We start from the raw sequence: 24985 nt of genomic DNA, 5'->3' as shown, positions 1-24985 counted from the left end.
CATCATTCTGTACCACCTTGAAAAGACCTTTATATGGCCGTTGCAATGGCGTCCTGTGCACATCCCTGCCCAGAAATACATAAAGGTAGTCCTTGAGTTTAGGCGCAATGTATGAAGTCATAGACCCATGCCAGGTGTCCAGGATAGGTGCCAGTGTACTGACCTTCTTTGTTAAGTGTATGAGTACTGAAGTGGGATATTCCTGCTGCCCACGTGCTGCTGGAATGAAATCCCTGGGACCATTAGGGGGGCACTGTAAACCAATTCTGCAGAGGACGTAGCTAGATCTTCCTTTGGTGTAGTACGGATACCTAAAAGTACCCAGGCAGTTCATCTATCCAATCTGGTCCCTTAAGACGTGCCATGAGAACCATTTTCATATGACGGTGAAAATGTTCTACAACGGGCTGAGGATATCCACATGGATGTGATCAAATCTGCATGCATAAGTGCAAACACCTGTGGTGGGACTTTGGTGTGGCGCTGAACTTTTGAGGTCTGGCACTGGATGCATGTCCTTGCTTGCACAGGCTGTGCCAAATGAATTTACCCATACGAGCCTTCTTGTCATCCTAATCGAAGGGTGATCTAAATTGTGTATGGCATCAAACATCCAACGTCCCCACGCAGAAAGTACATTGGGCCTCAGTTGGCAGTAGATATGTTACAAAGTAAGGAGACATTCGCTGGACTAAAACATATGTCCTCCATTTTCAGTCCCGAAATGGCAGTGCAATGCACGCCCATCTCTTCATCTTCCTTCTGAGCTGCTGCCATAGCTGTGTAGTCTAAACTGGGAACAAGCGAATGGAGGGAAGCAATGGTGGTGTGGGGTAGTGTGCCGGCAACTAGGTTGTTCTTCCCGGCGATGTGATATATCGTAGTTGTAAATTCTGAAATGTCGGAGAGTTATCATTGTTGTCGAGCCGACCACGAATGTGACATCTTGGCAAAGGCAAAAGTCAACGGCTTGTGATTCATGTAGACCATAAACCCTCTGCCCTCAAGGAAATAGCAAAAATGCCATATGACCAAGTCGAGGGCAAGGAGCTCCCTGTCAAAAGCACGGTTCTTTTGCTCCAGTGGTCTCAAATGATGACGATAGAAAGCTAGGGGTTTCCAGATGGCATTGATGAGATGCTCCGGCACGCCGCCAACCCCAGTGCCTGACTCATCTACTGTCAGAGCCGTTGGCACGTCAACCCTCGAGTGCACGAGCATAGTGACTCTCGCTAGCGCTCCTTTGGAAGTCTCGAATGCGGCTGCGGCCTCATCATCCCATTTCAGCTCCTTGGGATGTCTGGACTAGAGTTTGAAAAGTGGCTGCATAACTTGGACTGCAGCTGGCACAAAACAATAAAGGTTAATCATGCCAACAAACTCTTGCAGAGAGTTGGAAGAGGGTCTTGGAAATTTGCAAATGGCCTCAACCTTGGAAGGTAGTGGAACCGCTCCGTGCTGACTGATGCAGTGGCTGAGGAAATCGATTGATGTGAGGGCAAACTGGCATTTGGCCAGGTTGATCGCTGACCCATAGCCATTGATCTGACATTGTTGAGATGGTCCAGGTGCTGCTGTCACGAATGGCTGTCGTTAAGGCTGTTGTCAAATAAACAGATACGAAATCCAGGCCGCAGGTAACGGTGCCCATTAGGCGTTGAAATGTCTGGGCCACATTTTTAAAAATGAATGGCAAACGGATGAATTCAAATAGCCCAACGGGGTAATCAAGGCAGTGTTAGGAATGCCATCTAGGTGAATTGGGATCTGATGGTATCCGTGCACTAGGTCAATTTTGGAGAAAATCTTAATGCTGTGAAAGATGGCAGAGAAATCCTTTATGGGGGAACTGGCTAGTGATCTGCCACAGTGATGTCATTCAGACGGTGATAGTCCCCACAAGGTCTAAAACCTCTCTAGACGCCTGAGGTACCATATGCAATGCCCAAGGGCTGTCGGAGCAGTGGACAATTCCCAATTCCTCCATATATCAGAATTCGTCTTTAGCCAATCACAATTTATCTGGAAGTAGCCTGCACACTCATGCAAGCAGGGGACGTCCACGGGTCGGAACGTGGTGCTGTACTCCATGTTTCAGTTGGACCATCGAGAACTGCGGAGTAACAATGCTGGGGAATTCTGCTAGGATTCTGGTATATTCGTTGTCTGAGAGCATAATTGAGTCAAGGAAAAGTGCGGGCAACGCCGCGGTGTTCAAGGCAAGGGACTCAAAAGTCTTCGAATTATCTGGGTGGTGACCATTGATATCTACTAGAGGGGAGTGTGCTCTTAAAAAATCAGCTCCCAGAAGTGACTGTGATGCATCAGCAATGATAAAAGATCAGCTGAACCATGATGAGTCAAAATTGAGTCCATTACCTGTCAGTCTGGATGCTAGTGGCCGTGACAGGAGGGCATTCTTTCCTGGACATGTCTGGGCCGGAGGAGGGAAACGCTCTAACCTCCACTCTAGTGTTGACCAAGAACTGACAGCCTGAATGTCGATCCCAGAGGAAAAGGAGGTTGTTCTTTTGGATGGCAGTTATGACCACTACCGACAGTCTGTCTCGGCACTTCTCAGATGGGCGCAGGGGGAACGGCAATGGCAGGCTGCAGCTCCCCATCTCTGATGGTAATTGCACCACTGCTCTGTCTGGGCTGCATCCAGTCGAGTCTGACGCCACACCGTTATCAAGAATCAGCAGGGTTCATGCCCTTTGTCAAGGCACTCCTACGAGCCCAACCAAAAGTCTACTGTGCTGCTTAGCATGCCACAACCCATCAGCATGGGCTGCTAAGCAACAGGGTTTGTTAACAAGCAGCGAACAGATGTCTTCTGGAATTTCCTCGAGGAAAAAGTTGCTCGAAAAGCAGATAGAGCTTGTGTCCGTCCATGGCCACCAGCATTTTGTTGATTAGTTCAGAAGGAGTGTGGTCGCCCAGGCCATCCATATGGAGAACTCGTGCCCTTTTGCATTGGGAAAGGCCGAAAATACACACGAGCAGGAGTTTCGTGGCTGGTTGTTGGCTGGAGGCTGGCGTAAGAAATGACAATATGTCCCGTGGTGTCTTGGTCCAGTGATTCAATGACATAGGAGTACTTTGTTGCATCAGTGGTAATCTGGTGTAGATGGAATTGGGCCTCGGCCTGCTCAAATTAGACCTGTGGCTGCAAGGTCCAAAATACTGGAAGTTTGAGCGCAATGGTGTTCTGCACATCCATAGTGAGGTCCGAAATATTGTTTGGACTGTCGGGATAACCAATGAGTGAGTGGTGCAGTCAATAAATCATAACAGAAGTTATTTGTGAGTTTAATGGAATCTTCGCAGGAGTTTAAATAATAATTAGTTGGCGTACAATCACAATTACCTGACCGCTGAAGTCACGCGCCTCCCAGAGTTTTGATTCTGATCCTGTGGGGGCCCACAATAACATACGCTGGTTTGATAATGGAGTGGTGTGGTTCGCTACCTAGTCATATTCAGGAACACAGTATTTTAAAATGATAGTTGGTTTTTCAGTGGTTTACTAAGTTTTGTAGGGCATGTTGAATTGTACACTTTTTTTTGATTAGGCAACAAAATGACTGTTAAAGGCAAATGTGGTGAAAATGAATTTCATGCACAATACAAATTGTTACCAAGGTATAAGCAAATTACTGTTATTTTACAAGTTTAAAAAAAAAACAATGTTGATGGTTGTAGTATTGATGTTATCTTACAAAAAGTGAAGAATTTAAGCCAATGGTGGACAATTTTTGACATGATTTATTTACAAGAATGCAAATTACTGGATATGAAGCAAGATAAAAAGACATTTTCCATTTTCCAGAATGCCAGATTTAACATTTATGAATGGAAGCATTTATTCGTTGAATTAGGACGTACAATATCATGTTAATACTGGAATTTACTGATCTAAGGAAATGCTTCTTGATGTTTGATTCAGAAGGCCTGATCTGCTCTTTTGGTATATCTCAACAGTTCCAACTTTCCTTTCTCCATTTTGTCCGGTATGCCTCAGAGATGCATTTCTTTTTGAGTCTGAATATCCATCATTTATAAAGTTGCTCCACAAATGACTATAAAACCAGAGATGAGCACCATTTCTTTCTTTGATAGCATTTTCTGTTACGCCAATCTGAATCAAGTTGAAGGTTTTGAAAAACCTTGTCATGCAAATATGCCTTTGGAAAGTAAGCCCTCAGAAAAGTTTACAGAAGTCACCTGGGAGGTGATTCGTATTCTCCTTGCCTCAAAACTCCATAGCAATTACCCTTGGAAACAAGTGCGGAGCATATCAAGATTGTTAATTCATGTCTATTTGTGATGGTACTCGGAGACCTTTTACCAGTGATGATAAAGGAATATGCTGAATAAAAAACAATGAAGCAATTTACCAACCCCTGATCTTCTTTCTGTTTGCCATTAGATAAAAAACAATCTTTTTATTCGTGGTTATCCTTGCAGTTGTTTGGTCATGGAGATTGATCTCATTTGCTAAGTTGGGTGAAGTGCTTTTTTGAATATGTGAGCAATATTTCACTTTTCCTACTTCTACTCTTTAAATTGTGTTAACCAACTTCAATACGTCAGTAATGTTGGCCCATCCAAATTAAAGTAGCCCCACAGAATAGCCACCTGCCATGCTTCCTTTTCATCTTCCACGTTGCCCTAAATATTGAGCTTCCTTCCTGACAATCCCCTTAGTGCAATAATTTTGGGAATTAAAACACCTTTGCTGTTTCTGCTTTGCCTTTGTGATATCACTTTATAACACAGGAAGGAGTTCCACTGCCACTTCTGTGTTTCAGGTAAGAGGTTTTTTCTTTGAAGCAGCAAAGAAATGATACTGAAGTTTTTATATTGTGAGTTAATCCATTTCTAGAATGGGTTTCCTCACATTCCTGATTCTTTTTGACCTGGGCATTATGTGACCAGCCTATAAAATGCTGCTTCCACCCTTCGTTTGAATCACAAAGGGTCATTCTGATTTGAATGCAGAAGTCCTAAAGTTGTTGAATTTTGTATGACTGAAGGACTAACCGAGACATCTTATCATGATTCAACGCCTCATTTCTTTCCCCAAATTTTTCAATGATTTCTCTCTGAAATAGTTATTCACTGTCTTAAAAGCTATTACTGGACCTTATTTCATCGTTGACACTGTCTATGTCTTTACAAGCTATAAAATCAAAAGATTTCCAAAATAGTTTGAATTAGTTTTATGGCCATGTTAAATTGCTGACTTAAAGTTTTCTCACCATTAATCTTGCTCAGATGCCACTATTTCAGTGAAAGAGGTGTGTGGCCCTATGAATGTTTCCGCACAATTACTCAAGTTACCAACTCTTGAGTGGTGCTTTTAAGTTTATGATTCACAGTGAATGCCATGGTCTCTCGTTTATAAACAATGAGATTGGTTACACCAGGACTGTTACTGACTTTATCAAAACAGCTGTGGATGAGTGTGTCCTCACCAAATTGTTCAGGGTGTTTGCATTTCCCTCTGACCAACTCCCTGGGTTTTTATTTGCTACCCTCATGTCTTTTGCTAACTGGTTCATGTGTAAATTGTTCTGCACCACCGAGATCTGTGTGGTTATATATTTCTCCCGATGCCTCTGCTAGTTCAAACTCTCTGCTGGTCTGAGTCCACTCTGAGCACTCGAGGATTGGCATGGCTATGGGCAGATTATCAACAAACATTTGGTGCTCGGTGCCTGCATTGGAAAGCAACAAATTAATCTGTCCCTCATAAGTGGGAACAGCCCGCGCGAGCCACCCCAACCCCTACATCCCGCGCCAGCCGCCCCAACCCCTCCAGCCCGCGCCGGCCGCCACTGCCCCGACGTACTGCGCCGGGAGGGCAGGGGGAAGGTGGGCTGTCAGGCGATTGTCAGCTGATTGTCAACCCCTTAGCAGCCGCTTTTAGGCTTTACTTATAATGATTTCTGTGTGGTTATTTTAAAATACAATTTCTACATTTCTACACAATCTGCATCAGTACTGGAGCACAACAGGGCTCACTTTACACCTACGTCTGTGTGGATCGATGCAATAATAACACCATCTACAAATTTGCTGACAATACCATGGCAGTGGGTTGTAAAAAGAAAGGTGATGAGTCGGCTGTTACAAACTGTGTGTAATGAGCAGCAATAGGCAATGAACCAGACAATGTTTAATTTTAAAACACTAATTTTATTTCTTACTCTTAAACTATAGTCTAAACTCTTAAGCTATCCTTAACACTAAATCTATCCCCAACTATGCACAGGTGTATTAATATGTGCATGTGATATACCCAAACCATTACAGACCAGGCCAAAATCTAGAAAGTTACTTCAAAGTTCAGTCTTTCAAATTTACTGTTGAATTGCAGGCCTTTGAAATTTGATGCCCATAATTATGTTGAACTGATGGGAAGACGAGTTGTCGCTGCTACAGACTCACGAATTTTCCTTGTGATGCCTTTGAAGAAATGTCCATCCACGAGCTGTGGTCATAACACTCCTGGTCCTTTTGTAGGCAAGACTCGAACTGGGCAGCCTCCACAAAGCTTGCAAGACCATGGCACCGGTATCTCCAAGTGACCTTCATTGTTAGTCACAATCAAAATGTAACACTTTGCTTCCCAAAAAACCCACCTGGTACAGGTCAATCCACGAAAAAGGCTCAGTCATTCATTGACCATGCTTTGCTCTGAATTCACAAAAATGGCTGACCACAAGAGTTGCTTCAAAAGCTGCTTTCTCTTCAGCTGTCAGAATGGTTCTCCCCTGCAAAGTCACAATGTCTTTGCAAATGTAACGAATCTGAAACAGACTGTGACAAATCATCCCTCAGTTCTGCCTATATTGAATTGTTGCTGGACTGTGACTTGTGTGGTGCTGGGGCTTGTGTGAAATGTTAACTGTGACCATTCAGTTCCTCTTGTCTATACTATCCCTTACAGCGATAATCCCATTTTACTAAAATGGGAGCTCATAGTACAGCATACAGGAGGGAGACTGAAAACTTGGATGAATGGTGCACCAACAATACCCTTGCGCTCATTGTCACCAAAACTAAGGAGCTTATTGTTGACTTCAGGAAGGGAAAGTCATAGGTATTCAATACAGTGATCATTGGGGATCAGAAGTGGAGAGAATGAGCAAATTTAAGTTCTTGGGAGTCAACATCTCAGAGGAATGTTTGTGGACCGAACACACTAAAGGCATCATTAAGAAAGCACGTTGATGCCTCTACTTCCTCAGGAGTTTGTGGAGGTTTGGTATGACACCAGAAATCCTGGCAAATTTCAACAGATGTGTGGTGGAAAGTGTGCTGACTGGCTGCATCATGGTCTGCTTGGTCATATAAATTCCTCTGAGTGTAACGCCCTGCAAAAGGTAGTGGACACAGGTCAGGACACCACAGGCAAAACTCTCCCCACCATCGAGAGCATCGACAGGGAATGCTGCCACTCGAGAGCGGCAGCGATCATCAGGATCCATCCACACCACCCAGCACATGCTCTGTTCTTGCTGCTGTCATCAGGAAAGACTCATACCACCAGGTTCAGGAACAGCTGCTACCCCGTCCACCATCAGACTCCTCAACAACAACCTCAATCAGGGACTCATTTGAGGACTCTGACTTGTGTACCTTATTGATTTTTTTCTCTCTATTGCACGGTCAGTTTGTTTACATTCATTATCTGTTTTCAGTTCTTTATTTGTTTACATGTATACACTGGGTACAGTGTTTTTTTGTACTACCAATAAGTAATAATTCTGCCTCACCCACAGAAAAAGAATCTCAGGGTGATATGTGGTGTCATGTACATGCTCTGATAAGAAATCTGAAATCTTATCACCTTATTTTGCAATTCACCTCTTTCCTCCATTTTCTGAGCCATTAATTTTAAAGAGAAAATTTACAGCTTTTCTAGCCTCTTAATTATTTTCAGAAGCCTATTGCTGGCCTTGGCATCCTTTTTAAAATGAGCTTTCCCAATTGAATATGATATTTGAAATCTAGTTTAACTCATGATCTGTGTCAGCTCAGTACCTTTCTTTTGTAGTCTGTGCTACTTTGAAAAAACCTTGTGCAGTATTGGCAACATAGAAACCTAAAAATAATTGAACTGACATTGTCTTAAATGTATGAGATATAGAAGTTTTCTTTTAGGTTTATGTTCTTTTATTTCCAACATTTGGTCATGAGTAGTGGAGGTTGTTTATGATGTTGGCTACCTTCTAGAGCACACGTGTCAAACTCTGGCCCGCGGGCCAAATTTGGCCCGCGATATAATTATATTTGGCCCGCAAGATCATATTAAATATATATTAGAGTTGGCCCGCTGGCCACCACGCCAGTATAGCGCATGCACACTGAAGGTGAAAATGAAGACGCCGGAGGTGTGGAGGGATCTCAGAGTCCCGAATCCCGGGGATCGGAGCGCCGCACTCAGCCCGCCCGGCTCCCGGACACACAGACGCGGCTGGAGTTGGGGACCATCCTCGCTGGGTCTGCGCTTCAGCGGCGACGCCGGACCGAACGTGTCGTTGGCGATGCCTTCCCCCTCGCTCCATGCGTGGCGGACCCTGCCTCCCGCTCCTTTTGTTGGAGACGAGCCCGGCGCCGTGAGATTGCAGTTTAATCCCTCTCCAACCATGGGAGGGGGGGGTGGGAGCAACGCGCTCTTCTCAGCCAATTCCTCCACTGCCCCGGACGCCGGCGTTTCAGCGGGGGGTTCGGGTGCCTTCGTCAGGCGACCAACCTGTTGGTCCAAGACAAGAGGAGAGCGTACAAACTCCACACAGACAGCACCTGAACTCGGGTGAACGTGGAGCTGCGACCCCACATTCCACATCAGAACTGTCTGTAAGATTGGGAGCAGTGAGACGGAAGCTTATTTTGTTCCTGTGATTTAAGCCTTTCTTGGGGTGGGGGGGGGGTCCTTCTCTGACCACTTGCCTAACAATTAACCTAATCAGATGTGGAGTTACCACAATACAACAGTTCTCAACCTTTTTCTTTCCACTCGCGTTCCTGTGCCATTGGTGCTCTGTGATTAGTAAGGGATTGCTTAAGGTGGTCTGTGGGTGGGAAGAAAAAGTTTGAAGACCACTGCTTTAATCATCCCTCATTGACTCGTCATGTGCACGGTTTCAGACGCTAAAGGAAATGGGCCAATGACAATGAAAGAGTTTATCCAAAACTATTATTAAACATTTATTTTAATAAGAAAAAGTTTAACATTACATATGTTGAAAGAAGAGAAAACATGCAGATGTTGTTGAAAATTTTCAATAAATATTTAATTCGGCCCTCGACTTAGTCCAAGTTTTTAATTTTGGCACTCCGTGAATTTGAGTTTGATACCCCTGTTCTAGAGGCATCGTCTCACATAGATCTTTGCAGTGGAGGGGAGGTCAGAGTCTGTGGCTACGTTTACTACATTCTTCAGTCTTTTCTGTTTCTGGTCAGTCAAACTTCCAAACCAGGCTGCGAGGCAACCATCCAGTCAACTTTCCACAGTGAACCTGTAGAAGTTTGATAGAGTAAAACACGAAAATCTGCTGACGTTGTGACTGTAGTAAAAGAACGGAATTGCTGGAATTTGATATTCAATGGCAGGCCAAATCTTCTCAGATCTCCGTTGGTGTGTCATCATAATGGCATTATATTTATTATTGCTTTCCATCTGGTAATTTAATGTATACTATTGAAGATTTTAAAAAATTTTGCAAAGAATCTGGCTCCGGCAAATAAAAATTTCAATGTATATATGCATTGTACTTCTGCACATGACAATACGGTCATGGTCATAAACTATTGGGATTTACTGAGTACAAATGATAGGTTTGGAGAAAAACACACAAAAAAAAGGTTTATTTGTGAACATTTGCTTTTTTGTGTTGCAGTTGCCGTACAAATAACCGGAAGAGCCTAATTGTGACTTCAAGCACCTCACCAACGCTACCACGTCCCCATTCACCGCTGCCAGGACACACGGGTAAGGAGTAAATTATTGAAACTTAGCTTTTAATTTACTAGCAACATTTACAAAGCAAATCATAATGTCAGAGAGAAAAACAAAATTCCAAAAACTGTGCAGGATCACATGGGTATATCTGGTGGCATGGGCTTGTGGGCCAGAAGGACTGAGCTACATCTCTAAGTTTATAAAATGTAGTGTGCATTTTCCATTTTGACCAAAGTTTGGAATTTAGACGTAGATTTATCAGACACACCATATCATCGCGCATCCTACAGGGTTTGTCACAGTCAGCTGAGTGTGCTGCAGAATTCCATCTGTTCCCTGTGTGGTTGAATGCAGGAGATCCCTTTTGGAGATGCCTCATCATTGGCTGACCTGGAACAATTATTCTGATTTGTTGAGCAGACCAAAATGGATGTGTCAATTTGCGTTAAAACATAAATACTTATTAATTTCTCCAGAATTCAATACAGTATCTGCTTCCTGTTTGTTGCAGAGGGTGGAACGCCAATCATTATTTAAAGAGAAACTAAACACATGATAAATGTTCAATTATCATTGCATTCTCAAGCAGATAACGGACACTGGTACAATATTGCATCCTGTTCAATAGAAGATTTGCCACCTAGATGATGATACTCAACTGTACCACAATTCAGTCCTTCTCCCTGTGAAAGGCTCACAAATGCCTTCTTTACTATCTCTAAACGAATCAAAATGTTATTTGTCCATTCCTCACCCTCCAGGTTCTGTTACTTACGACTCATCTGAGCAGCATTTTTAGAATATACTTATTCATTTTTTCAGGATGTGAATTTCATTAGCTTAGTGTCATTTTCCCAAGGATGGTTATGTATAAAGAATAAATTCTGGTCTTGTCACCATCATCTTGAAAAATAAACTAATAAGTAAAATCACTGGTGTTATAAAACATATAACCAGCGCTGAGCATTTACTCGCAAGCACACTGTGAAATGTAACCACTTCAGGGATTCATTGTTATTGTCACATCTTGGTCAGAATTACAGCATCTCAAGGTTTTGAAAACAATAATAATTTAACTCTCTGAGTACACAACTTTTAAGATTCGAGTTTAAGATGTTACCTTTGCTATGAAACATTTCCCAGCAAGAATGGGAAGGAAAATTATAATCCTAATTGCATTTTATAATTGTGGATTTTATTTCCGATTGGTTATATTTGCATTTAGTATCTCAGCATTCTTCATAAATTTGACGTCTGGAAATGGAAAACCGACATAGAATACAGTTCTATCAGTATGTTTCTTGAGAGGTAACAAGACACTGATTTATATAGGTCTTGCCTAGTTAAGTTGAAATTGTTTAGACAGTCAGAAACCACTTTTAAAGATGAAGAACAAAACCAGGAGCTACTTGTTTTCGCTCTTTTAGTTGCTATGCAAGCAATCCAATAAATGAATCCAAAAACCATCTCTGGAAAAAAATAGAGACATGCATTTGAATATCCAATATTATCTTTTCTTTTTAATTTTTTAAAACTTTTCACACCGTGAACCATATCAATCAAAATACATACAAACATTTCCCTCTTAAATATACACAGTGGCATTTTCTCCCCTTTTTCCCCTCCCCTACCTTCCCACCCCCCTCCAAACCCATTAAACATTCAACATATATACAATACAATAAAACCATTAAACAATGTCATCACACAATGAAAAATACACCAGAAAAATGTGTCATCTACTTTTGCACTCTGGATCAAGTCGTTTTGTCTTCTTATCATTTTAGGGGGTGGACGTCCAAGGCAAGCCCTCTCTGTTCCATGTACGGCTCCCAAATTTGCTCAAATAATGTGACTTTATTTTTTAAATTATATGTTATTTTTTCCAATGGAATGCATTTATTCATTTCCAGGTACCATTGCTGTACTCTCAGGCTCTCTTCCGATTTCCAAGTTGACATACATTTTTTTGCAACAGCTAAGGCTATCATAATAAATCTTTTTTGCGCTTCATCCAGTTTGAGGCCTCATTCTTTACTTCTTGTATTACTTAGCAAGAAGATCTCTGGATTTTTTAGTATGTTTTTTGTGATTTTATTTAATACCTGATTTAGATCTTCCCAAAACTTTCTCACTTTTTCACATGGCCAAATTGCATGTACTGTTGTTCCCATGTCCTTCTTCCAGAGAAAACATTTATCTGATAATGTTGGATTTCATTTTTTTTTAACTTTTGGGGCGTGATATATAACCTGTGTAACCAATAATACTGTATCATGCGTAACCTCGTGTTTATTATATTCTTCATAGTTCCAGAGCATAACATTTCCCATGTTTCATTTTTTTATCTTTATGTTTAAATCTTTTTCCCACTTTTGTGTTTATAGCTTATTTCATCATTTTCCTTCTCTTGCAGCTTGATGTACATGTTCGTTATAAATCTTTTTATTATCATTGTGTCTGTAATCACATATTCAAAGCTGCTTCCTTCTGGTAATCTCAGTCTGTTTCCCAATTTATCTTTTAAGTAGGTTTTCAGTTGGTGGTATGCAAACATTGTACCACGAGTTATTCCATATTTGTGCTTCATTTGTTCAAATGTTAATAAATTATTTCCCAAAAAACAATTTTCTATTCTTCCGATTCCTTTTCTCTCCCATTCTCTAAAGGAAAGGCTGTCTATGGTAAAAGGGATTAACTGATTTTGCGTCAATAATAATTTTGGTATTTGGTAATTTGTTTTTTTCCTTTCTAAGTGAATCTTCTTCCATATATTGAGTAAATGATGCAATACTGGTGAGCTTTTATATTGTACCAGCTTTTCATCCCACTTATAAAGTACATGTTCCAGTACCTTCTCCCCTATTTTATCTAGCTCTATCTTAGTCCAATCTGGTTTTTCCCTTGTCTGATAAAAATCTGATAAATACCTTAATTGTGCTGCTCTATAATAATTTTTAAAATTTGGTAACTCCAAACCACCTTGGTTGTACCTCTCTGTTAATTTATCTAACGCTAACCTCGGTTTCCCCCCTTTCCATAAAAATATCCTTATTATTCTCTTTAGTTCATTAAAGAATTTCTCTGTTAAGGGAATTGGTAACGATTGAAATAAGTATTGTATCCTTGGGAAGACATTCATTTTAATGCAATTTACCCTCCCTATCAACGTCAGCGGTAATTCTTTCCAATGTTCTAAGTTTTCCTGCAATTTCTTTATTAGTGGCTGATAATTTAATTTGTACAAGTAGCTTAAATTATTATCTAATCTTATACCTAGGTATCGGATTGCTTGTGTTTGCCATTTAAATGTGATTCTTTTTTAACTTCTGTATAATCCTCATTGCTCATTGTCATCACCACTTTTATTTGCATTGATCTTGTACCCCGATATTTCTCCATATTCCTTCAATTTCTTATGTAGTTCTTTTATTGATATTTCTTGTTCTGTTAAGAATACTATGATGTCATCTGCAAATAAACTGATTTTATACTCCTCCTTTATTTTTATCCCTTTATTTTATTTTCTGTTCTTATCAGTTCTGCCAATGGTTCTATTGCTAAAGCATTGTGAGGGAGATAGTGGACATCACTGCCTTGTTGACATTAAGTAGGTCTAATTGGGTCAATACATATCCATTTACTGTCACCTTCGCCAATGGTCCTTTATATAATGCTTTAATCCAATTAATATATTTTTCTGGTAGATTGAATCTGTGTAAAACTGTGAATAAATAATTCCATTCTACCCTGTTAAAGGCTTTTTCTGCGTCTAAAGCTACAGCCACTGTTGGCTTCTTATTTCCTTGAATTAGATTAATAAATTTACAGACATTATCCACTGTTTGCTGTTTGTCCTTTCTTAATAAATCCAGTTTGATCTTGTTTTACTATTTTTGGTACAGAGTCAGCCAATCTGTTTGCTAATAATTTTGCTATTTTATAATCTGAATTAAGTAGAGATATTGGTCTATATGATGCTAGTGTTAGTGGATCCTTCCCCGTCTTTGGTATTACTGTAATTATTGCTGTCTTATATGAATCTGGCAAATTTTGTGTTTCTTCAATCTGGTTCATTACTTCCAGGAGAGGAGGAATTAATAACTCTTTAAATGTTTTATAGAATTCTTTTGGGAATCCATCCTCTCCAGCCATTTTATTGTTCGGCAGCTTTTTAAAATATATCCTGTACTTTCTCTATTTCAAATGGTTTAATCAGTTTGTTTTGCTCCTCTTCTTGCAATTTCGGCAGTTCAATTTTAGCTAAAAGCTCTTCTATTTTATCATCTTTCTCCTCGTTCTCAGTTTGGTATAATTGTTCATAAAATTCTTTAAAGTTCTCATTAATCTCCATTGGATTATATGTAATTTGTTTGTCCTTTTTCCTTGATGCCAATACAGTTCTTTTAGCTTGTTCTGTTTTAAGTTGCCAGGCTAATATTTTGTGTTTTTTCTCCTAGCTCATAATACTTTTGCTTTATTTTCATTATGTTCTTCTCTACCTTGTACGTTTGTAATGTTTCATATTTTATTTTTTTGTCCGCCAATTCTCCTCTTTTTGTTATATCATCCCTTGTTGCTAGTTCTTTTTCTGTACTTACTATCTCCCTTTCCAACTGTTCTATTTCCCGATTGTAGTCCTTTTTCATCTTAGTTACATAACTTATTATCTGCCCTCTAATGAAGGCTTTCATTGCATCCCATAATATAAATTTGTCTTTCACTGATTCCGTATTTATTTCAAAGTACATTTTAATTTGGCGTTCAATAAATTCTCTAAATTCCTGCCTTTTAAGTAGCATGGAGTTTAACCTCCATCTATATGTTCTTGGTGGGATGTCCTCCAGTTCTATTGCTAATAACAGGGGTGAATGATCAGATAGCAATCTAGCTTTATATTCAGTTTTCCTAACTCTCCTTTGAATATGAGCCAACAACAAAAACATATAAATCCTTGAGTATGTTTTATGCCTACTCGAATAATATGAATATTCCTTCTCTCTTGGGTGCTGCCTCCTCCATATATCCATAAGTTTCATTTCCTGCATTGATTTAACCATAAATTTGGCCATTTTATTCTTTTTGCTAGTCTTTTGTCCAGTTTTATCCAACATTGGATCCAAATTAAGGTTAAAATCCCTTCCTATCAATATATTCCCCTGCGTATCTACAATCTTCAAAAAAAAATTTTGCATAAACTTTTGATCCTCTTCATTAGGTGCATATATATTGATCAAATTCCAAAATTCTGAATATATCTGACACTTTATCATTACATACTTCCTTTCTGGATCTATTATTATTTCATCTATTTTGATTGGTACATTTTTATTAATTAATATAGCTACATCTCTAGCTTTTGAATTATGTGATGGTGCCGCTACGTGCCCTACCCAGTCTTTCTTTAATTTATTATGTTCCACTCCAGTTAGATGCGTTTCCTGCACAAATGCTATGTGTATTTTTTCAGGAAATTAAATAGTCTTTTTTGTTTAATTTGGTTATGTATTCCATTAATATTTTTAGTCATATAGTTCAACATGGCCATCTCATATCCTGTTCACACCTCATTTCCGCTTCCTCACCACCACCATCCCCCTTTTCCCCATTTTCATCTCTGTTTTCCCTTTTTGAACTCAATGTATGACAACACATGTAAAACATAAAATACTTCAACAACTCCCACATCTAATATTCCCTTAACTCCAAATGTCCCCCCCCCCACCGAGTTGTCCTTTATCCCTTGCCGGGCAACCACAACTCCCCTCTCCATTTGGATTGCGAACCTGCTCGCAAGCGTCAACTGATTTCGCAGTGACAGTTATTCTCTCCCAGCCAACCCCCTCCAGAAAAGACTTTTTTCTTCACATATAACAAAGCTCACCCTCTTTTTTTCCCCCCTTACTTCCTTTCTTCCCTTTTCTTTCCCTTAATAACTGTCGGGCTCTGAAGTATTGTTGTTAATAGAAGTAACCCAATCATTAAAAATCTGAATTAATAAAGTTGGGTAATGTTTGTAGCAGTAGTGTTTCTAAACTATATAAAAGGTTTCCATGTTTATTAAGAATTGAAGTCAATTCTGTTTCAACCATTAACTCAGCATGATTCAAACAGCTGGAGAGCAATTTAGTCCATTTTAGAACCATAGAACATTAAAGCACAGACACAGGCCCCTTAGTCTGTGCTGAACCAATTTGTTTTTGCCTAGTCCCACTGACTTTCTTCCAGTCCATAGCCTCACTGATCCAAATACAGTACCTGTCCAAATGCTTCTTAAATGTTAAAATTGAGTCCTCATTCACCACCTCAGCTGGCAGTTTGTTCCACACTTCTACTGCTCTCTGTGTAAAGAAGTTCCCCCTCACATTCCCCCTAAACTTTTCCCCTTTTACTCTTAACCCATGTCCTCTGCTTTGTATCTCACCTACTTTCAGTGGAAAAAGCCTATCTAAATTTACTCTGTCTATCCCTTCATAATTTTAAATATCAAATCTTCCCTCATTCTTCTACACTCCAGGGAATAAAGTCCTAACCTGTTTAACCTCCCTGTAACTCATTTCCTGAATTCTGGCAGCATCCTAATAAATCTTTTCTATCGTTTGGTGACCAAAATTGCACACAATACGCTAAATTTGGCCTCACCAATGTCTTATACAACATCAACATAACATCCCAGCTTCTATACTCAATACTTTGATTTATGAAGGCCCATATGCCAAAAGCTGTCTTTACAATCCTACCCATCTGGGAATAATGCATCTTTATTCCTAGATCTCTCTGTTCTACCGCAGTGCCCTACCATTTACTGTGTATTTCCTTTCCTGGGTTGTCTGCATTAAATTACATCTGCCATTTTTAATTCCATTTTTCCAGCTAGTCCAGATTCCTCTGCAAGCTTTGAAAACCTTTGCTGTCCACAACGCCTCCAATTTCACTGTCAAGTGTAAACTTACTGATCCAATTTACAACATTATCATCCAGAACAGTGATATAGATGACAAACAACAATGGTCCCAGCACTGATCCCTGAGGCACACCACTAGTCACAAGCCTCAGGTCTGAGAGGCAATCATTCACATCTACTCTCTGATTTCTCCCATGCAACCAATTATGTATCCAATTTACAATCTCTTCATGGATACCTAATGTTTGAACCTCATGAACTCATCTCCCATGTGGGACCTTGTCAGAGGTCTTAGTGAAGTCCATGTAGTCAACATCCACAGCCTTACCTTTGTCATCTTTCCTGGTAGCCTCCTGGAAAAATTCTATAAGATTGGTTAAACACGATCTACCAGCTAATCAGTTTCTGGCTATCCAAATTATTGTATATCTACTTTCTTTGAAAAGCTTCCAATAGGTTACTTGCTACTGACGTCAGGCTCACTGACCCATAATTTCCAGGGTTACTTTTGGAGCTTTTTTTAAACAACGGAATAATGTAAGCTGCCCTCTAATCCTCCGGCACCACACGTGTGGCTAAGGACATTTTAAATATTTTTGCCAGAACCTCTGCAATTTCTACACTAGCCTCTCTCAAGGTCCAAGAGAATATATTTTCAGGCCTGATGATTTATCCCCCCCTTATTTGCTTTAAGACAGCAAGCACTAAATTCCTTTTAATCTGTACAGGTTCCATGACCTTACTGCTTTTTTTCCTTACTTCCCAGAACTCTGTGCCTGTTTCCTGAGTGAATACTGATGGGGAAAAGAAAACATTTAAGATATCCCCCATCTCTTGGCTCTTTTCAAAGCCGACCACTCTGATCTTTAAGAGGACCAATTTTGTTCCTTGCTATCTTTTTGTTCTTAATATACCAGTAAAAACCAGAAGGATTTTTCTTTACAAAGCAACCTCATCTTTTTTTGAGACATACAGCATGGAAACAGGCCATTTCAGCCCTCAAGTGTGTGCCGCTCTATTTACTCTCAATTAACCTATACCCCTGGTACATTTCAAACGGTGGGTGTAGAGCCCCCAAGTAAAACCCATGCAGATATGGGGAGAACATACCAACTCCTTACAGACAGTGCAGGATTTGAACCCTGGTCCCGATTGCTGGCACTGTAAAGGTGTTGCACTAACTACTACACCAACCATGCTACCACCAAGTTTTGCCTTCCTGATTTGTTTTTTGAGGTTTTTCTTGTATTTTTTATGCTCGTCAAGTACCTCATTTGCTCTATATTGCTATACACCTTTCTCTTCTTCCAAACCAGATCCCCAATATCCCTTGAAAACAAAAAATACCTATGTCTGCTAACCTTGCCTTCAATACTGACAGGATCATACAAACTCTGTACTCTAAAATTTTCACCTTTGTAGGTCCTTCACTTACCTTGCTTGAAAACAACTTATCATAATCCATGCATTCTAGATCCTTTCTCATTTCCTCAAAATTAGCCTTTCTCCAATTTAGAATCTCAGTCTGAGGTCCAGACATATCTTTCTCCATAATTAACTTGAAAGTAATGGCATTATGATCACTGGACCCAAAATGTTCTTCTACAAAGTATTGGAATCTCTTTTGTTGGAACCCTGTATATTCATTGAGAAAACTTTACACATTTGACAAACTCCAAGTCATCCAGCCCTTTTACAATATCCAAATTCCAATCAATATGTAGAAAATTAAAATCCTATTCTCTCACAACCTTGTTTTTTGCAGCTGCCTGCTACCTCTCTACAGATTTGCTCCTCCAATTCTCTCTGACGATTGGGCGGTCTGTAATACAACCCCTTGAGTGTGGTCATAGCCACAGGAGGGTATACCAACCAGATGGTATCAATATTGACCTCCTCCACCTATATAGTATCAGTAGATGAGCCCTCTGGTCTCTCCTGCCTGAGCACAGCTCTGATATTTTCCCTGACGAGCAATGCCACTTCCCCCCTTTTCATTCCCCCCCCCCCCCCGACTGTTTTATCACATCTAAAGCAACAGAAGCTCGGAACATTGAACTGCCAGTCCTGCCCCACCTGCAACCAAGTTTCACTAATTGCCATAATGCCATAATTCCATGTGCCAATCCACTCTCTAAGCTTGTCTGCCTTTCCTACAGTACTCCTTCCATTGAAATAGATGCATTTAAGAAAATTTCCACCACACACAAACCCATTGACTTCGAATGGTGTATACAATTTTCACATAATATTTTCCCTCTTCCACTCCTCTATCTGCTCTGGCACTCTGGTTCCCATTCACCTTTAAATCTAGTTTAAAGCTACCGGAGCAACACTAGCAAACCTTCCCAAAAGGATAATAGTCCTCCTCCAGTTCAGATGCAAACCATTTAGTTGGAACAGGTCCCTGGAAGAGAGCCCAATGAGCCAGGAACTTGAAGCACTCCCTTTTGAACCATGTCTTCAGCCATGTGTTAAGCTGCATTATCCTCCTATTTCTAACCTCACTAGCACATGGCATGGGTAGCAAACCCTGACATCACATCCCTGGACATTCTGTCTTTCAACCTAGCTCCTAACTCCCTGAACTCTCATGGCAGGACCTCCTCACCTTTCTTATCCATGTCATTGGTCCCTATGTGGACCACGCCATCTGGCTGCTCACCCTCGTCCCTGAGATATCTCAAACCCTGGCAACAGGGAGGTTACATACCATCTGGGATATTCGATCTCTTCCTCAGAACCTCTTATCTGTCCCCATAACTGGAATCCCCGATCACTGCAACTCGCTTCTTCTCTTCCCTTCCCTTCTTGCCTGATCACCATGGCTTGTGCCAGGTAGGTCCCCTTCCACCCCCCCCCCCCCCCCCAACTGTGTTCTTGTTATTGAGGGGAATGACCACTGGGGTGCCTTGCACTGCCTGCTGCCTGTCTGTTGCCTTTCCCTCTCCTGACTGTCATCCACCTATCCTTCTCCTGTCTCCGAGATATGTTAATGTCCCTGTAATTCCTGTCTATTGTCTCCGTCTGCCTTCCAAATTATCCAGAGTTCATCCAACTCCAGCTCCAATTCCTTAACTCAGCTTGTCAGGAGCTGTAGCTGGATGCACTTCTTGCAGATGAAGTCATCAGGGATACTGCTGGCTTCCCTGTCAACCCACATTTTGCAAGAGGAGCATTCCTTGCCTTGGCTGACATTTTCACTGTTTATGACTATTGTAATAAAATATACGCTTTATAAAACCTGCCCTTATCTATGCCTACCTGCTGAATCCTTTTTGTTCCTTAAAAATAGTGACCCTTTCTTCCTTCAACTCCTACTATCCCTTGCCTCTTACCTGTACTCACCGAAGCATGTTGAACCAAAGCCTGACCACTCTGACTCAGCCCAATCCAACAATGACACCTCCCTCGATTTTGTCTACTTTATGCCATTTATCAAATTGATGCTGTTTATTTCAGATCTTTTATGGTTTATACTTCTGTCACTCTTCATCTGATTATTATGAAGGAATAAATTATTCTTCTAACTGAACATCACATACAATTTGTCAGAAGGCATCATATGTTCAGTCAACCTATTGGGTGGAAAGGAAATCTTCCAAGGTTCCCCTTCTGTAAAAAATTCTGAGGCCGCTTCACTTTTAAGTTGAGTAATTCATTGAGCACCTTTCCCTGTCCGCTACAACAGCAAGGATTTCCCAGTGGCCACCACTTTAATTCCACATTCATATGTCTGTCTATGGCCTCGTGTACTGCCAAATTGAGGACATTTGTAAATTGGAGGAATGAGTCCTTCTATTCTTTCTTAGCATTCTCCAACCAGATGGAATCAATATTGACCACCAATTTCCATGAACCTCTTCCCCTATTTTCCCTCTTTTCCTTGTTCTTCTGTTTCCCTCTTCCAGCTCCCTTCTCCTTTCCCTTCCAGGTCATCTGAGAGAACTATCTTACTTTGCCCTCTTCTCACTCTCCTATCACCTCCTAGCTCATTTCTCTTCCCCTCCCACTTGTATCCATTTTTCAGTTGCTCGCCTGTGCTCTTGCCCCTTCCTCGTGTGCCCGATTTTTGGTGCACCTGAAGAAGAGCTGAGGCCTGAAGCGAACACTGCCTTTTGCTTTTCATGGATGCTGATTTTCCCCAGCACTTAATTGAACCTTGCTTGTGCTTGTTGCCTGATAATTGAACCTTGCTTGTGCTTGTGGCCTGATTGCTATTTTATCAAAGTTTGTCCATAATTTTGTTGCTTTCGCTGGAAAAATGAATGACCTAAAGATTGAATTGGCTGGAAGTTAGAATAGCTTTTATTTGCACAGTCATCTTTGCATTTGTGTTGTTTAACAAGAAAATTTGCAGATGCTGGGGCTGAGTGCAAGTGCTGGAGAAATTCAGCAGGTCATATAAAAGCTATCATTGTTTTGAAGTTCAAAATTCCATAATTCAAATTTATTGTATGATATTAAATGCAATTCTGAGATTTTTTTTCCTACTGGCCATAATTATGAACTATACGGCAGATGAAAATGTAGAAAAAGAGAAATGTAAACAAACTGACTGTGCACATACAGAAAAAAAATCAGTAATAAATAATGTGCAAAGTAAGAGACCTTAAATGAGTCACTGATTAAGGGTGGCACAGTTCGCATAGCGGTTAGCACAATGCTGTTACAGTGCTAGCACTTGGACCGGGCTTCGAATCCCACGCTCTCTGTAAGGAGTTTGTACTGTGATAGATTATGTTATATTTTATATTGTATATAGATATGTTTTAAAAGGAGATAAATTGTGGGTTTTCTTTTTAGTTAGATCACAAAAAGATACAAATATTTCACAACACAGATCTCATTTAAAAAGCCAGAGCTCTGCTCAAGCCAGACAATCCAGGCTCCGAGTAGCTTTGCAAAAACTTTGAAAAATGCCTATCAGGACTTCACAAGTAGGTGTTAATTGGATATGCTGTGCAGGATTATTATTTTGGAAAGCAACAGATGAACAGACTCAGAAGATTAGGTCCGATGCCATAGTCTGAGTGCAGTTGGCTTTTCTAATAAGGCCATGTGGTTTTCTCTGGGTGAGAGAGAGTTCAGTTCCACGGTTCAGCAGCTGGAACTGGAGCATGACAAGCTGGCAAGCTTGTGGAAAAACCCCATTTTGATGTCAGGTTCTGAGTTCTTGGTTCACCCTGTTCAAAGCCCTTGTGGTCCATACAAGAGGGGCTGAAATAAGGGAAGCTGAAAAGGAACTCTGTGGTGATCTGAAAGAAAGAGGTTATTATCTGGAAAACCCTGATGGGGCAAGTTTCTTCAGCAAGACACTGAAGTAGATGATCAGAAGGAATCAGTTTGTGTGTGTCCAACGAGCAACAAATCTCTCTGAAAACCGACAAGAACCTTCCTGAGTGGTAACCATTTACCTTTCAAGCACCAAAGCCTGGTGAAGGTTCATAAATGTTAAATTCTGTGCACAGTATAAGAATTGCCTGATACCAGTGAACTTGGAGGAGTGAGAAGTGAGATTGGACTGTGAATCAAAGAACTTTTCTGAACTTACACACACATTACATACACGTGCGCTTAGAATTAGAAGGGGGTTAAATTAATAGTACAAAGTTAGAGTTTGATCCTGTTTTCATGTTTAAAGAAAATTAAAAGTAACTTTTGTTTAAGTAACCATTTGTCTTGGTGAATTTCTATGGCTGCAGCGTTTTGGGGGTCCTCTCCCCGTGTCTGCACGGGTTTTCCCTTGGGGCTCCAGGTTTTTCCCTCTTCAAAAAATAGCAGGGGTTTTGGTCAATTGGATGTATTGGGGTGGCATATGCTTGTGAGCTGAAGGAGCCTGTTCCCATGCTGAATTTAAATTTAATTTTAAATTTACAGGTACAGCACAGTATGTCTAAATTAAATTAAAAAATTAAAAATAAAAATTAAAAATTTTTTATAAATTTTTTAAAAATTAAAATTAGTCTGAGGGATGAGGGTTAGCAACTGTTCCTGAACATGGTGGTATGATTCTTCTGTTAAGGTCAAAGATAGAACCTCTTCTCGAGTGTAACAAAATAAGACAATCAAAGGACATGGTTCTGATTTAATCTTAAGAACTACTGATAAAGTTTGGAAAACATTTTTCCAAAATCTTTCAAAATTGGGGTACTCCCAAAACAATGAAGCTTCAAAACATTTAAACCTATCACAATTTTTACACATATAATATTTACACTTACCACATAATTTTTACACTTATATAATATTTACACATATCACATAATTTTTACACATTTTTTACACTTATCACAGAAGTTTTACACTTATCAGAGAGAATCCTAGCTTTTTTCCTCATTAATGGAAGAATAACTGCACCCACACATATTCAATGGTTACATGATATGTCTGGAAAAAGTTAGATTCAGCATTAAAGATAGAAGGTTTGAATTTGATAAGATGTGGAGCCCATTTATGGATTACTATCACAATTTAAAGTTGTAGGTGGTGTGGATGCTACTGGGGTCTCATGTTCAGCACCTGAGGGTTATCATTCGATTCAAGTGCTCATTCATTAGACAGATCACTTTGTTTAGAGGTATGGGGTAGATTAATTAGAACAGTGGTTCTCAATGTTTTTCTTTCCACTCACATACCACTTTAAGTATTCCCTATGCCATAAGTGCTCTGTGATTAGTGAGGGATTGCTTAAGGTGGTATGTGCGTGGAAAGAAAAAAGTTTGTAAACCACTGTTTTAATCGTACCTAATTGACTTGTTATGGGCATGGTTTCATTACTCCAAAAGGAATGGGCCAATGACAAATTTTCTCAAGCAAAATATTTCGGTAACAATTGGATCTAGAGCAGTGATTCTCAACCTTCCCTTCCCACTCACATACCACCTTAAGCAATCCCTTACTTATCACAGAGCACCGATGGCATAGGGATTACTTAAAGTGGAAAGAAAAACGTTGAGAACTACTGAATTAGATCATTAGTAAAGTTTTTCTTTTAGATTTTTTTAAATTAATTGAGGCATTTTAGATAAATGGGTATTAATATTGATGTTTTTTTCTTCAATTATTACAGAACAAGATCTCTACTTTGGTTGTTTTTTTTCCTCTTGTGTATATATTGACATTTGAGTTGTTTAGGTACTTTATATATTTATACTTTTCTGTTTTTTTAAACTTATGTTAGATATGTATACGTACATGATATGATTTATGCCATGCTTTTAAATAAGATTATGTGTACTTTGGATTTTCTTATTATTAAGAAACAAATAAAAATATTTTATTGCACCTATACCTTTTTCCTGATAGCAGCAGCAAGAATGGAGCATGTCGTGGGTGATGTGAATCCTTGATGATTGCTGCTGCTCTCTTACAACAGGGTTCCATTGTAGGTATTCTCGATGATAGGAGAGTTTTGCCTGTGAGGTTCAGGGCTGTGTCCACTACCCCTTGCATGACTTTCTGCTTAGAAGTATTGGTGCCCCCATACTAGGCAGCAATGCAACTGGTCAGCACACTTTCCACAACACATAGTGGAAGTTTGCCAAAGATTCAAGCGGTCAGCACACCTTTCAGCATGCCGGAAATGAGGCAGAGGGCCAAATAAAAAGCTGTGTGGGTTAGGATTAGTAGGGGGAAATGGGGGAAGAACACAGACTAAGACTATTCTCCCACCTATATCTAACTATTACCTCTTACCTGTTCACCTGTGTTCCTCCCCCTTCAATTCTCCATTACCTCCCTTCCACCCCCATTCTCACTTTCTATTCAGGCGTGAAACGTTGATTGTCTTTTACTTCCTGTGGATGCTGTGTGACCTGCTGAGTTTCTCCATCACTTCTATGTGCTGTACATTTGCCTAAGTTGTTTGTCAGCTTTTTTCTTCTCTCTGAATGAGTTGATTCATATTGAGATACATTTCCAATCGCAAGCTTCCCATGTTATGTTTTATTGGCTCTCTGGGAAGAATGATGCCGAGGACTATCTGCTTTGTTGCTGCTGTTATGGGTTCTTTTGTGTAAAGAAAATGGCTGCTTCCTCATGAAAGGATATATCCGAGTATTGTTGTCATCTTAGTACAGTTCTTCCAACAAAACACAAAGTTG

General features: G+C 40.1%; 1 protein-coding gene across 5 annotated transcripts in view; it reads left to right on the top strand.

Moving 5' to 3' along the window:
• mast2 (microtubule associated serine/threonine kinase 2) overlaps positions 1-24985 on the top strand; it is a 416446-nt gene that overhangs the window by 258731 nt on the left and 132730 nt on the right. For all 5 annotated transcript variants that reach the window (XM_069938760.1, XM_069938759.1, XM_069938762.1 and 2 more), the window contains one exon: positions 9915-10006. In XM_069938760.1, the coding sequence (XP_069794861.1) occupies positions 9915-10006 (92 nt within the window). The remainder of the gene's footprint in view (positions 1-9914; positions 10007-24985) is intronic.

Source organism: Narcine bancroftii, chromosome 5, assembly GCF_036971445.1.
Source record: "Narcine bancroftii isolate sNarBan1 chromosome 5, sNarBan1.hap1, whole genome shotgun sequence".
Lineage (NCBI taxonomy): Eukaryota > Metazoa > Chordata > Chondrichthyes > Torpediniformes > Narcinidae > Narcine > Narcine bancroftii.
The sequence above is the reverse complement of the archived record's forward strand: the minus strand, read 5'-3'. Positions and strand labels throughout refer to the sequence as shown.